The sequence below is a fragment of the Patagioenas fasciata genome, chromosome 1 (genome assembly GCF_037038585.1).
Source record: "Patagioenas fasciata isolate bPatFas1 chromosome 1, bPatFas1.hap1, whole genome shotgun sequence".
Classification (NCBI taxonomy): Eukaryota; Metazoa; Chordata; class Aves; order Columbiformes; family Columbidae; genus Patagioenas; species Patagioenas fasciata.
This window is the reverse complement of record NC_092520.1, coordinates 172,770,882-172,786,173: the sequence shown is the minus strand read 5'-3', so window position 1 is coordinate 172,786,173 and position 15,292 is coordinate 172,770,882. Positions and strand designations below refer to the sequence as shown.

Sequence of the window (15,292 nt, the reverse complement as noted above, 5' to 3'; positions counted from 1 at the left end):
CGTTTTTCCCACCCCGTTATTGGTTGCCGGCGGGCGCTGGTCGTGTCCCGATTGGCCGTCCGCCACGTGCGACTCATGTTGCTGGGCAGGGCGGGCAGAGGCGCGGTGGTGGTCATGGGAGGGGGCCGAGCCGAGCTGGGGCGGGCCGGGAGCGGGCCGGGCCGGGCCGGGCGGGATCGGTCGATGTGGATCGATCGGTCGATGTGGATCGATCGGTCGGTCGGTCGATCCATCCCGGCGTGGGCTCCCGCGGGCTTTCCCCTCCCAGCCGCTGAAGAAACAGCAAGAGCGGGCGTGCTGACGTCTAGGCTGTACTTGCGGTCGGTAACGGGGCGGGCGTCTCCGGTCCGGTTCCCTTGTCTGGAAGGGCTTCCCCAGGGCGGGCACCTCGGGCTCTGTCAAGCCGGGGGTGTCTGCAGTAGGCCCGGCTGGGCGTGGGTCTGGCCCTCTCGCACATGTGTATGTCTGGTGTGGTGTCCTACTCCGATGTCATGATTAATTGGCAAAAAAATGGCCATCCAGTGTAGAAGTCTGGATTTTAATAATGGGGTGAGCTGAGAGGTCAGCAGTTTGTGAAGCTGAGCCTTGGAAATGGAGCATCAAGTCGTTGCAGGGAAGGGTGCAGGAGGTGGGGGTTTGTCTTGGCCATGTGTCCTACCATGCTGTTTATTGTTAGTGGCATATTGGGTTTTAGTCAGTACCCATAGATGGCATTCCTCGGGCAAAGAGACGATTTCAAACTCCATGATTCTGTATGAAAATTGAGTGGGGAGTGCTCTTGTCAGTGACCCTCAACTTGCCTTTTCTGTCTGTCCACTACGCAGGCTGTAAGGTTTCATTTTCTCCACTCACACATCTGTTCAGTATAAATAAATGTTGCATTGCAGCTTTTGATGGAGACAGCTGGAGACTGTAGCAAGCCACATGCAGGAGTGAGCCGCAGCCCCCTGACACACCTGCAAGAGGTAGAACCGCGCGTGGCAAAGCGGCGCTTGTCACAGGCACGCCACCGGGCTACATTGTCGAGACTCTTCAGCAGCTTTCGAGAAGCTGTTTTATCTCAGTCAGACAACTCGGCCTCAAAGGTGTGGACTGACAGCTGTATTTCTCTATGTATCACTATTATGCATGGGTATGTTTGAATTGAACCAAGATTATTAGGATGGCAACTCCATCTTTACAGGTGCCTGTGTGTGTGTAATTTCACTGTGTACAGCTTTCATGGATCCCTTTTACTTGAAAGCTACCAGCTCAGCATGAGCAAGTCGTTCACTTTGCAGTCTCTGGGTCATGGGTTTATCATGTGCCTTATCCGCATTTTTCTTATGGCTTTTTTGCAGCTTCTTTTTAGCTTTGAGGTTCTTTATAGTGCTTTGGAAACAACCCAAGGGATCCCATGATGTTGTCTTGATTTCATAGCATTTTTCTATGAAATCAGAGCAGTGAATTTAGGCATAGAACAAGTTATAGAGGAGGGAGAAATTTATTCAGCCTTATGAGGTGCATGCTGACTTCAAGACACTCTGGAAACATAAGTCATGGGGAAAAAAAAAAAGCAGTACTGCTTATTGGTCCTTACTAAACTAAGAACCTATTTAATCAAAACAAAATTGTGTATTAAGATTAAATTGACCCAAAATGCTACTGAAAAGATGGATATTACCATGCTTGAGGCAAAGGAATAAATATCAGGAGTCCTGTACTCTGAACACACAAAATATTACTATCTGGGGCTTGTGCCTGCTAAGAGCCTTACCTCTCATGCAGTTTGAGGTAAGAGTTTAGTCTGCTTTGTTCTGAACAAGATGCAAATTAAGCAGAAGTTACCATAATCACAGAAGCCAAGACTAAACAGATGCTTGTTCTGTCTGGTTTAAGGGGATTATCTTCACATACTAATTCTTAAAATTGTTTTTTCGTAATATCATGTGCCCCTTGGTGACTGTGAGGGTCCAAGGAAGTTAATTATCTTCAAGAGCCTAAATACTGAAGTTTATTCATAATCCTAGTGCTTCATGTCTGGCTAAAATATCCAGTGTGAACTCTCTGCAAGTTACACATCCTGTCTACGGTGACAGTGGATGGTCTTACTAATCACATAAATCTTGAAATACTTTTGGGATGTGTATGTTTAAATGCATTTGCCATATGTTCTCAGTTATGCTCTCTCTAAATGATGAAGGGATGATGTGCAGCACTGAAGTTATTCCAGTTTACATCGGTGTAGCTGAAAGTAGAATATGGCAAAGGCTTCTCCTAGAAAAATTCTCATGGGAAATTATTAGTAAAGTCTTACGCCTAAAGTTGGTAGACATCCAGTAAAACTTAATGGCATAGTATTTCTGGACATGCTCCAGGAAGAGAATGATCCAAACATGACCAGTTGCTAATGAAAGACGATTAGAGTTAAGTAGCAAATACATGATTCTGTGTTGTGTGTATGTATTGCATAATATATATCCAAATGTTTATATTCTGTATTTAAATTTGCTCTGCTATTAGTTCTTTCTCCTTTTACATATGGATAATGGTAGATGGCGAAACAACACAATTGTTTTCACAAGGACATTGAGATAATGGGAGGTCAAAATGAAGGAAAAGTGAAGAAAACAACCAAGGTGTCTTAAAACATGAGTCTAGTCAGAGCAGAGAGCGAGTTCTGATTTCTTCTTATGTTTAGTATCAGGTTTTGCGTAAGGCTAAGAAATCTATCCAGAAGCTGGAGCAAACCTTGGGTTCTTTGCTGAAGATGAAAGGTACTGTATGCAAGTATTTGCCTTGGACAGAGTGCCTGGGCTTGTTTTTTGTTTATTTCTTCAACAGAGACAGATAGGCACACAGCTGAGCCCATTAAAGCATTAGAGCCAGCTGTGGCTTTAGTTGCAGCAATAAGCAAGGGATAGCACAAAAATATATTGACCCACTAAGTACTGCACCTCAGAAATCCCCTTCTGACTTGTTCCTACCCCCTCCGCAGCCTGGGTGAAGGAAGGAAACAAGTAATTCCTGCTACCCTGTGGCAAAAGGCAGGTCAGACAGTCTACCCTTGTCACCCCACTGCTGAGTCTCCCCACGGCAGGTGTGGGGCTGCTATAGGTCCCCAGGCTGCACACTCGGGCTCCCACTGTGCTCCTCCTGGCCACAGCCACCAGGCATGGTGGGCGTCACAGTCATCATGGGCACCTGGTGCTGGGAGTCCAGCACGGCCCGAGTGTGAACTTCAAAACAGCAGGGTCTGATGTGAGGTAAAGCAGGACAGAGAAGCTGCTGAAGAATTCCTAGTATAGGAAATTTAAAGCTCTGGTTAAGAATTCACTCGGATAGAAGCAGGTAAGAGCAATGCTGCGGGTTTGTTGTGCCTCAGTTTGGCGGGGCGTCTTCATGCACTTCTCTGTTATCACCCGTGACACTGTGGGCCAGGGTGGTCCAGCACGTGGTGTGAACAGGTGACACTGCTCCTGCTGTGCGGCTTCACGCATTTGCCAACCTGCCTTCTGTTCTCTGATGCTGCCCACTGCCTCCGGTGGCAGCACGTAGGAGTAAGGGCTGGTGAGGTAGAGACTTTGGACATATTTTTGTGCCCTTTCAAGTGTCCGAATTGCTGTCAGCTGGGAAAAAGAAAAAAAAATTACTTATTCATGCAACTTGCACCTCCAATTTGCATAAATTAAAAGTCCCAGTGCTTAAAATGGGGAATCTTTTCTGAACCCATGTCGTTGGATAACCCATAGAAGTCAGTCGCAGGTAGAAACAATAGTCTGACAGAGGAAAATTGAAGGGATCACAAGCAGTGAGGCTGGTTGAGTAGAGTTGGAAAGTAAACCTCCCCTTTTATTTACTTGTGTATATGTACAATTCATACTACTTGTGGATGACAGGTTGATTGTCAGGGGTTTTTACATGCAATTTGCTCATTTTGTGGCAATCACAAAGTACTGTGTTGACTAGCGCTTGCCTGGACTTCGATTTGCTGGTTGTTTTTACCATCAGTTATGTCAGACCAACATTAGGAAGAAGACACTGATTCTAAGTTTCTCAATGATTGCAAACTCCCAATAATGCTAGTTACATTATAGGAGAGGCAGAAGTTCCTCCTTTTACATCATTTTTGCCTAATGAAAAGCTGTGGCTCATGAAGAACCAGTTATTGAAATTATTCTGTTTGATTGGGGCTGAGGGTGAGAGGGAAGCCAGAAGTGGCACTGATGTGACAGTAACCTTTCTGCTGACAACAGAGTCCTTCAGTCTGGAAGATGGAAACCCATCCAGCGTCGGGGAAGTCAGGGAGGAATATGTCAAGAGGCACTTCAGCAATCACAGGTGAGGACTTGTACCAATCAAGGAAAGGTGATAATACTTCATACTTGCTTCCATCCCAGCATCTCTGAACCTCTTTGTTATTGTTACTGAATTTCCAAGCAGAGGCCTTGCATCGTGAGGAAAAGATGAAGAGATTTCACCTGGCCCCTTTAATCCTGTACGGTGCATGAACACTGCAGGCACCTTGTTGGTCTCTTTTCTAGTCAGTGCTTGTATTTCCTTTCCCTTCTATGTAGCTCATGTACAACAAGAACTTCTCATTCGCCCACAAAGCAAAAGGAGGAGGAGAAAGCTGGCTTGGGAGGAACAGCCCTGTTCTCTGGAGTGACCATGACAAGGGCCTTATTAATCCAGTTAAGGAGTTGTTCATGTGGCTCTTTTTCTGGTGTGCTCTTTCCAGCACTGCATCTGCCTCAGAAGCTGCAAGTGAGAGTGACTCTAGCATCTGGAATTTGATTCAAGAATGTGAAAAACAAACAATGGAAGAGGATGAGAAGCCAGAATTTGTCCAGTGTCCAGACACTTCATCCCCGGATCTGGTGGAATTTGAACGGTAGGTGCAGCCCATGTTGCCTTTGTTTTTTTAATTTGTTTGCGTTAACACTGTTGCTGCCTTTTGCATGCCCTGCTGGAGTCTGCAGCCTTGTGCCCACAACTCTGGCCCTGCTGGTGATGGAGCTGAGCACCTCCCAAGCCCCTTACCTGCAACTTGCGTGTGAATGACCTCCCAGCATCATAACAGCCCCCAGCTCTGCAGGCCTTGGAAAATCCCTGGGGATCTTCCACCCATCCTCAGAGGAAAAAAAAATTAAAGTGTGTCACTGGGTGTGTGGCTGTGCTTTACGGCTGCCCGGGTGGCTGGCAGAGTGAGATGCAATGTATCTGCTAACAATAGTGGTTTAACAGGCAAGCTCAAGTGGAACAGGAGGTTATTCATCCAGAATGATTTCTGCAGGCGCATATCTCTGTGTGGTGGTGGAGGATACCAGAAAGCACGCCTCAAAATGTCTGCAGCGTGAAGAGGATCAGGGGAACCTAAACACGTGTGTGCTACACTTATAGCTAGTGGGTACGAGTCTGTAACCCCCTCTAGGACCAGCTCCCAAGTGCCTGGTGCAGGATCTAAAAATCCAAAACCATTGTCTTCATGTCAGTGGTCCATGTATTTTAACCTGGGATTGTTATGGTAAAATTACTAGCCTTTTTTCGAAGTTATCAATATCTTAAGACTGAGTACGTTCATCACATTCTTCCACTTGCTTCAGACAGCACTAGGAGATTCTTAGGGGTCATGGATGCTTTTCCAAAAGAATAAGTGTTCATTTCATTGTAAAGATTTGAGAAACAGATGGATTTCTAATCTATCCTGTAGCATCAAGCAGAGTCTATTTTCCCCTGGACATTCCAGAGTTAAGGATACACAGTGCAGGAGAATCTACAGCTGCAGCTGGCATCCTCCTCCACAGCATCACCACCATAAACAAAACCTTTGGCAGTTGTTCATTCTCATTTGCTTTCAACTGATGCTTATTTATGAAATTTCGTTGGGTTATTGAGTTTTTCATCAAAATGAGCCTGTAGTTGTGCCAGCAGATGGCGCCAGCCACCTGCTACTGTTCCTGCTTTTGCTCCTGTATGAATTGGAGATGACTGTAGTAAGGTATCATTTACAAGACCTTGAAATGTGCTGAATCAAGATTTTCTGGGGGAAGGAAGCTCTACTTCATCAAATACTGCACGACAGAGCTGTAAACACCTGGTTTTCACTTTCTTCACTGACAAGGTTGACCAGGGCCTGTACCATGGGGGCTCTGGCACTTACCCTACCATCTCACAGCAGCCTGCAGCTGCTTTGTGGCTAATTCTTCTCAAGAAAATATCTTTTATAACAGGCATAAAACAATATGGACGCTTTAGCAAATAAAATAACAGCCTTTTGGTGGTCATCTGATCACATTATTTGGGCAGCATCAGAAATGTTTTGAGCTTCAACAGACTGTTTTGTTTTTCCATGCTCAGCAGCAGGAGCTACGATGGGAGGACTACACAATACTCTCTGTCCAATGCAAAATGTAGTTGTCTCCTTCCAGCTGGGAAGAAAATAACTGAGTCACAGTTCAAGCTTAACTTCTTTATCAAAGCTGTCTAATGGTGATTCAGATTCACCTGTTTGAGAAACTCCAGATAGTTTGTTTGGAGCTAAACATCCAAAATCCTTAGTGAGCACATGAAGACACTTATTCCCCTTCCAGTATTTTGTCTCCTGCAATGGTGGAAAATACTCTGGAGTATGAAAATTGGATTTTAAACAAGTTGATGCTTGTGTGCAGAATTATCTTAAGATTTTCAATATTTGTTTGCTGGAACTAATTTAAGAAAAAAAAAAAACACTGAACTTTTTTGAGTTACTTTCTCTTGCAATACTGTTCAGTTAATCAGGAAGTGTGCTCATTTGGGAAATCTTCCAAGGAATCATTTTGAGCCCAAACTTAGTAACAATGACTGCTGTTTATAGAACTCTTGGTTTGTACTCCTTTGATCTTGTTATTTTCCTCTGAGAAGCTCTAAGCATTTAATTAACATAAAATAACCTTCAGTGCTGCTTTCCAAAGCAGACATTATTATCCCCGGTTCATTGTGTCACACGGTGCTGACCGAAGAATCAGGTTCTTTCCGAGATTTTGTCACCAGGTTGAAATTACGACACTTACGTTCCATTACCAGTTTCACTACAGAGTGGATGGACCTCAGTCCTAGGAATGTAAAATGGAGGAAACTGAGCTCCCGTGCTTAATTAAGTCAGAGCATCCAGGCCTGGGGTAGTCTCTTTCTGTCTGTGTGTATAGTATTTAACATGTCAGGATATGACCTCAGCCCAGGCTTTTAAGTGTATTGCAATGCCAGTAAAAGTATAAAAAGTGACTTACAGTGTAAAAGCCTCAGGATACAAAAGCAAGTAACACAAAATCTATTAAATGCCAGAATGAGGTTTGCCTGTGCAACAAGTAGAGCCTGCAGTGCCTGGAGCTTCTGTAGTGAGGCAGTCCTGCTGGGACTGGGGCTGGAGCCTGCCTTTTGCAGATGAAATCTTGGCAAAATAGGGTTGCTAAACCCTTCAAACAATGTTGGGCAAGCCACAGTAATTGTGTGAAGTCTTAGTGGGGGGCAGTCAGTGAATTAGTTACAAATCAGAGCTACTCCCCAGCCTCCTGCTGATTGTAGATGGCTGCCTCATAGCCTGCTCTTAAGAGATGCTCCCTTTCCTTTCATTACAGATACCTGTATTTTTATAAGCACACAGTGGACCTGCTGATAGAGCATGGGATTGTTTGCACTGAGGAGGTGCCTCTTCCTGAGGTCTCCACAGCTATTTCCTACCTCTGGCAAGAGCTTTCTGAAGAAAGGAGAGACAGCATCTTGCAGTACTGTAGCCAGAGAGATTTCCTCATGGATCCTAAGGCTGCATGCACGGAAGGTAGTGTGAGGGACAGCCGAGGTAACAGTCAGGAAGCCAGTGGTTCCTCAGTCTCCACACCAGAGGAAGTAAGTGCTCAGTAACACACACCATTGGCCTCTGAAGCTCAAAGCCTTCAGTTGCTGATTGGCTCGGCAGCTTTTAATTGGAAAAATAACAGTAGTTGTAATTAAGCTTTCCCAAGACCACTTGAATGCATAAGTGGAGGCAATAAGCAGTCTTTGAGTAAATGTCTGCACCGAGTTCTCTCTCGGTAAGATACACAGCAAGCTGTAGGAGTGCAGTGGCAGTAATCCCGCTAATCTCCACTGACCTATAGAGTTTCTACGCTAAGTAATAGTTAAATTTGCTCTAACTTGTTCCAGAGGGAGCGAGACTGAGAATTATGCAGTTACTGTGCTCCACAAACTCTCTAAGGAGCACAGATGAGCTGGATCCGGAAGGAATAACCAGTTTGTCAAGGCCTGCTGTGTTTTGGGTTGGGTGTTTTATTTTCATCAAAGCACTTGGTAGCGAAGATAAAGTATTTGTAGACCAGCTCCAGTGGTACAGGGCCAATGACTGGCTGTGCAGAGACAAGAAGCCAGTGACTGAGTATACCAGGGCATTTGTTAAAAATAGATGAAATAACAGCAAATAGCTGCTCAAAGACATGCATATAATTTTCTTAGCTGCAAGGGAGGGACAGTTGTCCACTTTTAGCATCTAAGTAACTGCATTGACAATCTCTTTTTTGAGTCTCAGGACACAGCTCATATTGCTGAACTTCTTAAGAAATGTCCTGGGGATGTTGCATGTTCAGTACTTTATGGCACAGAAAATGTGTGGACTGCATAAGGGCAGAGTGAACTAATGAGCTTCTCAGTCTGTCCCAGGGAGCATCCAACTCCTTTGTAAGCCAGGAATCAGATATGGGGAGACTGGCTGGTACAGCTGAGGTCTCCAGCCATAAGCAGCAGCCCCCAGTCAAGTCTCTAAAGCACTAAGACAATTAATGTTTTTTACTGATTTTTTGCAGAGATGTTATGTCTCATTGAGGTTGAAGCACGAGGCTAAGGGAATGGACTAACTTTGTGTTCCTAGTCGTGAAATGCAGTTATTCCTTATTATTCCTGACTCCACAAAACCCTCTTGGTTTACTCTAGCCATAAACGTACCTGTTAAATGAATAGAAATGGTATCATGCTTTTTAAGATTTCATTATTAAAAGTGGGGCCCTAGGTAGAACTCTTAGATGGCTGGATATGTTGACATCTGAAGTGTTTTCTCCGATAGGTGATGTTTGAAGATGCGTTTGATGTTGCTGCTGGTTTCCTTGACAGAAGTGAGACTCAGGGAATGTCTAGCCAGAGGTAAACTATAAACTCACCCCTTTTGCTAGACAAAGTAAGTTAACAGACCCCTGTCAATATTCCCCAGCAAGTTTCCTGTGGAGTAAGGCAGTAGCCCAGCTTCCTTTTCTGTGCCTAATTTTCAGTAAATGAGGAGAATAGCAGCCTCTAGCAGTCATGCTCACAATAATACTGTCTCTTAAGGTCCAAAAGTGAAATGATTAATAGGCATTTATGGTAGAATCAGTGAGAATCACTTTTTAAGAGCACCCCATCACTTCAGGGTAACTGGGGTCCTTCTGATTTTATTCACCACTCTGCATAGCTTTCCATCTTTTCACATTACAGTATTTGTAATGTTTCCCTTTTCTCTTTCTCACTAACTAGGTCTCTGATGACCAAAAGGTATACCCTGGATAAGTTAGCTAATCATAAACTGTACTCTCATTTAATGAGACAAAAATTACTATTTTTTAACATTGTCTCCTTTACCTTTTTCGAGTACTCTAATTCAATCACAAGGAGGTGATTAAGCTAAAGTGTGTTTGACCTGAACAGTAACATCAAAGATCCACAAGACCTGTTAAATAATAACATCTCTTTCCTCTGCAGGTCAGATGAGTACCTAAAAGAGAACATGTCAGATACAAAGCTGACACTGCCTTTGATTTTTCCCAGTAGACGAAAGAAAGAAAAGGGTTGCTTTTCTCAAGAGGAAAATCACATTATGACTCATCTTTTATGCATTCTTGCTACTTAATCTTCATTAGGATTGTTTCTCTTTGCAAATAGCGGGTTTAATCTGTTTGTTTTAATCCTGTTTTCTACTTACTTACTTTTTCCATATTTAGAGAGTTCTTTAGTGTGACTCTCTTCCTCTCTTTCACCACTATTCCAGAGCAGAATGAATGGAAATAAGGTTATTTTGGCTGTTTATCAGAATATACTTGAATACATAATAAAGCTTAACAAATATGTATCCATTAAATAACATTTACTATGTCATAATTGCTGTTTGCTTTCAAAATGAGATTAAGTATTCCTTAATACTACAATGTATTGCTATCATCTTTGCAGTTGTTTTAGGTCCCAGATTAGATGAGTATTGCAGTAATCAGCATTTATCCTGTTCCTTTCCTTCCCTGTCATTCTGTGCCTTGTAACTCTGAACAGAGGCGTGATAGCAGAACTTTGTAAAATCCCAGGCAGAATATAGGGGTGAGGTCTAGAATGGATATCTTAGCTTTTTGCCAAAGTTACCTGAGTACAAACCTGCCAGTGACAGCTAATATGTCATTTCATGACCACATATTACTGCATTCACTCAAAAACTTTACCAAAGAAGTCAAAGCTGCTCCTCTGAACAACCCTACTAAGTACACTATCAAATAACCATTATTGCTCTCTGTTATAATGGATATATACTTACCCAAAACAGTGTTACTATAGCTGTCATGTATCAGTGAATCTCTTTGTTGTGATACTGGTCTCTTGTATTGCTTTTCTCTGTTCTTACATATCTTCCTTGCATTTGTTAGATAGTATCTTGTGAATATGTCCACCTCCGCTCCTTGGCTATGATCCTTAATATCTGAGTAACACTGAAAAAAATGAGAGTGTTTTTTTAATTTTCTAAATAAAATATGGAGGAGAGAAAGTAAATAGGAGAAGAATGAAGGAACAGGACATTAAATGTTGTATGTGGTGCATTTTCAGTTCAGCATTTGCAAGCAGCACTTCAGAAAATCCAGAGGATCACCACAGACTCTATCTGCAGATCACCGACTTCCTGAAAAGCCTCTTCTTTGCTAATACACAGTTTTGCCAGGTAAGCTTTGCCAAAGGATTACCTATAGAAGGAGCACTTTATTTCTGTCATTGTCAGAAAGGGATTTCAGCTTTCCATGTTTCTGATTGTATCGTCCTGAGTTATTACAAATAACAGCTTGGGGTTCAGCATTTCAGATGTGTCATTCCAAAAAGTCAGTAGGATTCCCTTTGTAAAAGGCAAAGTCTGAGGGGTTATTATTGCCTAGAATATTATTCAAAATAGCAAATGACGTGAGTTTTTTGTTTGATTTTGTTGTTACTGTTGGTTTGGTTTTGGTTTTTTAATTTTAATTGTTATTATGAAAGTTCCTTGTAGAAAAGCTTGAGTGGTCTCATCTGAGCAGACAAAGCTCATTTTGCAGTTCTCCATTAACCCCCAGCTGCTTCATTCAGAGCTCAGTAGAGCCACCACTTGCTTGTCGAGGTGCCAGGTTCCCTACCCTGAGGTTCCATCCACTGGGAAGCCCTATGACTAGAGCATTCCTGTCCTTGAAAAAGCTGATAAACAGCTGCTGGGCTGCCTCTTAACCTCAGCCTACTGTTACCAGTTTGCTGAGCCAGGAGTCATTGTGCTTGCCGTGTTCTTCCTCCCCTTCTTGCCCTCCTGCCAAGGAGGTGGCTCAGAGCTTGCATGTGAGTGGAGGACCAAAAGGGAGATATCCCTCAGCCAGAGCATGATTGTTTGGGCTCAGAGACAATTGTACCATCACAGTAGCCACTGTTTTGCTATTTTCTATCAGCTAGCTGCCACACAGTCTCTGTTACTTGAGCAGATGCTCCTTGGAAGGAAATAAGTGTCTTTGTGACGAGGGGTAATTGGGACAGAAAACAAAGCAGAAACTAGGGTTGCATCACTGGCTGAATCTATCACATGGTGACTGCTGCGTGCCATTTGGTTCCCCCCATCTCAAGGACACTGTAGCACTAGAGAAGGTGCAGAGCATTGGCAGCAGGCACAGTAAGAGGCACTGAACAGGAGCTAATAGAGTAGGACTCTTCTGCAAAAAAAGACCGAGGTGTACCATGAGAGAATTTTGATCTTGAATGATGTGGATTTGGTACACAGAATGATTATTCATTTTGTGTAACACCAGAAGAATTAGAAAGCACTCAATTAAATGAACAAACTTATTTAAAAAATACTTGTGCATGCAGATTACCAGATTTAACTCTTGGGGCATCAATCCATTGACAGTTACTAAAATCTGAACATCCAGATACAGTTCTCAGCTCAGAAGGTGCTCACAGCAGATTGTGCTGTAATGTAGGAGCTTATATTGTGGAACAGAGCACACTACACACAAAATTCTTGTGGTTTTGGTCTAAACATCCATTCCTGGCTGTTGTCAGAGACCAGGCACTAATGTACACAGCTCTTTGGTCTGTGAATAACTACGCTCTTCATAAGAGCAGAGCTCTGCTTGCATTTATATAAATGACCATAAGCTGAGCACTCCTAGAAAATAAATAAAAGCTTTAGGCAAGATATGGTATTTTCTGGTTTAGAGTTTCTTTTTTGAACGTCATGCCTGGCAGCATTGGGTGGTCCCATTTTGTCCTTCTGCATGGTGCTGCATTGTTACCTGTGAGCCCATCACAGTCCATCTCACAGCTCCCAGATAAGGTGGTATGAGAAGAGGCAGCGTCTCTTTCAAGCTTTAAAGACGGACATTTGAAATAAGACTAGGAGAATGGGAGTGATGGGAAGACAGGCAGCAAAAGAAGCTGAAGTACTGAAAACTGGCAGTTGAATGAGCTCTGTGAATCCAAAAGAAAATAAAAGGCTGCATGCACTTCTTTTATGCAAGAACTTTGAGTTGTCTGCGATAAGACAATAAAAAGGGAGTTGGAGCAGAAATCGCCCAGGCTAGAGAGTACTGATAATGTGAAGGTCACAATCTGTTTTGATTTAGATAACTGCAGTACAGCACATCTAGAGAATCCTGCCAAGAGGAAAAAAAAATTACAACTAACTAACTGTTTGAGAGCAGAAGTTCAGGTCCATCTCAAAGCAAACAGATTAAAGTGGTTATGGAAGTGGTTGCAGAGCGGGGCTAGGAGATGTTCCAGCTAGTTTGAAACACACCGACTCAGACAGTAGCAGAGAGCTCAGTATAGGCTACACACCTTACCCCAGAAATTGAGCTACTAAGAGCATCAGGTACTCCTGCAGTTGAGAGGGAAAGGAGCCCCTCCTGCTGACCCTGTGGCTGTGACTGAACCCCCAGCAGATCATTCCCCTTCCCTGGATGTTGTACCTGTGCCGGTACCACAGTAGCCCAGTAGTTTTGGCAGTGGTGGGATAAATTGTCCCAAGGATACAGTGATGTTCTGGTGCCTGTGCACACACCTTGTAGAAGACAAAGAGGTGGGTAGCAGGTGCCAAAGCGAGGCATGCGATGTGCACCTGACTGAAATAAGAAAGGCAGCAGATGGTCTCCTTCCCTTTAATCTGATGAGGTGACGCGTTTCATTGCTGGTCATTACATGCCAGCCTTTGTTATGCCATTTCTGGTTAACTGTCCACATACGAAGAACTATTGTGAGATGGTGTGTGGCGTATTTCAGCATTTCGTAGTCACAGATCCACCCAGTGCAGCTCCTCTTGAGCCGCTGCCCTGGCTCTCAAGGCTGCCAAGGGCGTGCACCCCACTGGTATAAAACACTTAAGAAAGACCCACACAAGAGGAGGGAGAAAATCATTTGGGCAGGAAAGGGAGGGCTCTTAAAAGGACAGTGACCCAAAAATGAGGACAGGAGCATGGAAGCTACATGGTAGAGAACTATTTCTTAATTAATCTCACGCTCAGAAATCTTGTAATTTTCCAAGAGCTGTTGTCTTCAGGTCACGTCATACGAGATGCTTGGCAGTAAAGAATTAATTTAGATTGAGGTCCAAAGGTTTTTCAGTATCTAAGTGAAAGCCAGTGGTTTTTTTTCTAATTAGCACTGAGCATGTTTGCAACTTCAAAGGCAGGCTTTCTTTCAAAATTATGGATTTTAGATGAGTCACTTAACAAGCAAGTGGGATTTAATACCCCTTAAGCTATATATTTTTTAAATAGCACCTATTTTTAAAAACAGTCTTACGCTAAAGAGACTTGCATCAATGCAGAAAATGGACTAGATGGACTGCAGACACAAACACTTTAATCTCCTAGACTTTGATTTCTCAAGAGCCACTTGTTCTCTGTAAGTTGGCCAAAGAGAAGGCCATTTCCTTCTGTTTCTAAAAGAGCAGCAAAGCCTGAAGTCAGTAGAAGTTAATGGCTCAGGGAAGCTCTCATGTTGTCAGAGCCTGTTATGGGACCCACCTGCTACCACAGTCAGTAAAACCTGTCTAAACGATGTAAATAGACACAGGCCAGAGTCCTGTGATTTTTAGAAATAAATTGGTTGAAAATTTGAGCCATTCTTCATCAGGCACTTGAGAAGTGCTGGTTGCTGATTCAGAGAAGAAGGAGAGTTCATGGTGCATAGCTGACACATGCCAGCACTTGACCAACTAACTGTATATTTGAAACAGTCAACTTCTGCCGTTTTTAACGCTGCTTGGCTTTGGGGTTGGGGGGTGCTTTCAGGAAGAAGATCTTCAGTTCGATTATGAGACTGTGATGCTGAGGTGCACTGAGACCTTCGATGATGAAGATTTCTAAGCAGTATCTCTGTTTGCTAACGTTTTGCCGAGCACTGCTGGGTACACCAGGCACGTGAGGAGACTGCATCTCTTTCAGTGAAGCACCTCTCTGAGCAGTGTGGAGACACTGTGTTAAAGTGGTTTGTTACTGTTGGCTTCCCATTCCCTCATCAGTGCTTCTTGACATCAGTTGAGTAATTTATACCTTTAAAAGTTCCAGGTTTTAGGTATTTATAAAATCTTAAGAAATACTCTTGTCTGTTGCTTTTTAATGTTTAATCTCACTTCCCAAGTAAACCGAGACACATACAGCTAGGTGACCTTGCCTAGCAGAAGCTGTGGAAGAGCTGCAGAGATGTCACATCAGCAACAGCCTGGGCACCCCTGTAGGATGCAGATCTTGAACTGCAACCTGCAAAAATCACAATGCCCCTGCATCCTGGCAGTGATTATTTTTCCTGTAATTTTTTTTAATTTGGCCTGACAAGGAAAGGGTGGTTTCCTCACAGAGAGTGAGATGAGGCTCTTCCATCTCTTGTTGAATACAACAGCAGTGGCCACCCACTCCTGAATTGTCCAGAGAAGAGCAGGCACAGTAATACACTTTTGATTATTTACTTTTGCAAAGTGAGGAAAGCTGAGTAAGCAGCCCTTTGCTCTTCTGCCACATCTCATTCTTTGGTGAGTAGTGCTGCTCAG

General features: G+C 43.4%; 2 protein-coding genes across 4 annotated transcripts in view; one reads left to right on the top strand and one right to left on the bottom strand.

The window, feature by feature from the left end:
* Positions 1–181: 181 nt before the first annotated feature.
* On the top strand, positions 182–14,844 carry STRA8 (stimulated by retinoic acid 8). Of its 2 annotated transcripts, XM_065836660.2 has the most exons (9): positions 182–320; positions 888–1,085; positions 2,681–2,756; positions 4,236–4,320; positions 4,721–4,873; positions 7,596–7,863; positions 9,071–9,147; positions 10,843–10,954; positions 14,538–14,844. In XM_065836660.2, exons 2-9 carry the CDS (start codon positions 894–896, stop codon positions 14,610–14,612), a joined length of 1,038 nt encoding a protein of 345 aa, XP_065692732.1. In that variant the 5' UTR covers positions 182–320; positions 888–893; the 3' UTR covers positions 14,613–14,844. The 2 variants fall into 2 exon arrangements, with proteins under 2 accessions (XP_065692732.1, XP_071656760.1); XM_071800659.1 differs by lacking the exons at positions 10,843–10,954; positions 14,538–14,844 and adding an exon at positions 9,739–10,562.
* The window catches only part of LOC136100977 (solute carrier family 23 member 1-like), a 71,083-nt gene continuing 66,381 nt past the window's right edge, over positions 10,591–15,292 (bottom strand). Inside the window, exon 14 of one of the 2 annotated variants that reach the window (XR_010651291.2) lies at positions 10,591–10,727. Coding sequence is in view for 1 of the 2 variants with exons in the window: in XM_071800646.1 (XP_071656747.1) it covers positions 10,711–10,727 (17 nt within the window). In the remaining variant the exon portion in view is untranslated. The remainder of the gene's footprint in view (positions 10,728–15,292) is intronic. The other variant, XM_071800646.1, reaches the window with a different exon arrangement.

Coding starts and splice junctions, on each gene's coding strand:
- STRA8 (XM_065836660.2), top strand. CDS start 894: ATGGAGACAGCTGGAGACTGTAGCAAGCCACATGCAGGAGTGAGCCGC. Junction 2,757..4,235: donor TTCTTTGCTGAAGATGAAAG/GTACTGTATGCA, acceptor TGCTGACAACAG/AGTCCTTCAGTCTGGAAGAT. Junction 4,874..7,595: donor GATCTGGTGGAATTTGAACG/GTAGGTGCAGCC, acceptor CTTTCATTACAG/ATACCTGTATTTTTATAAGC.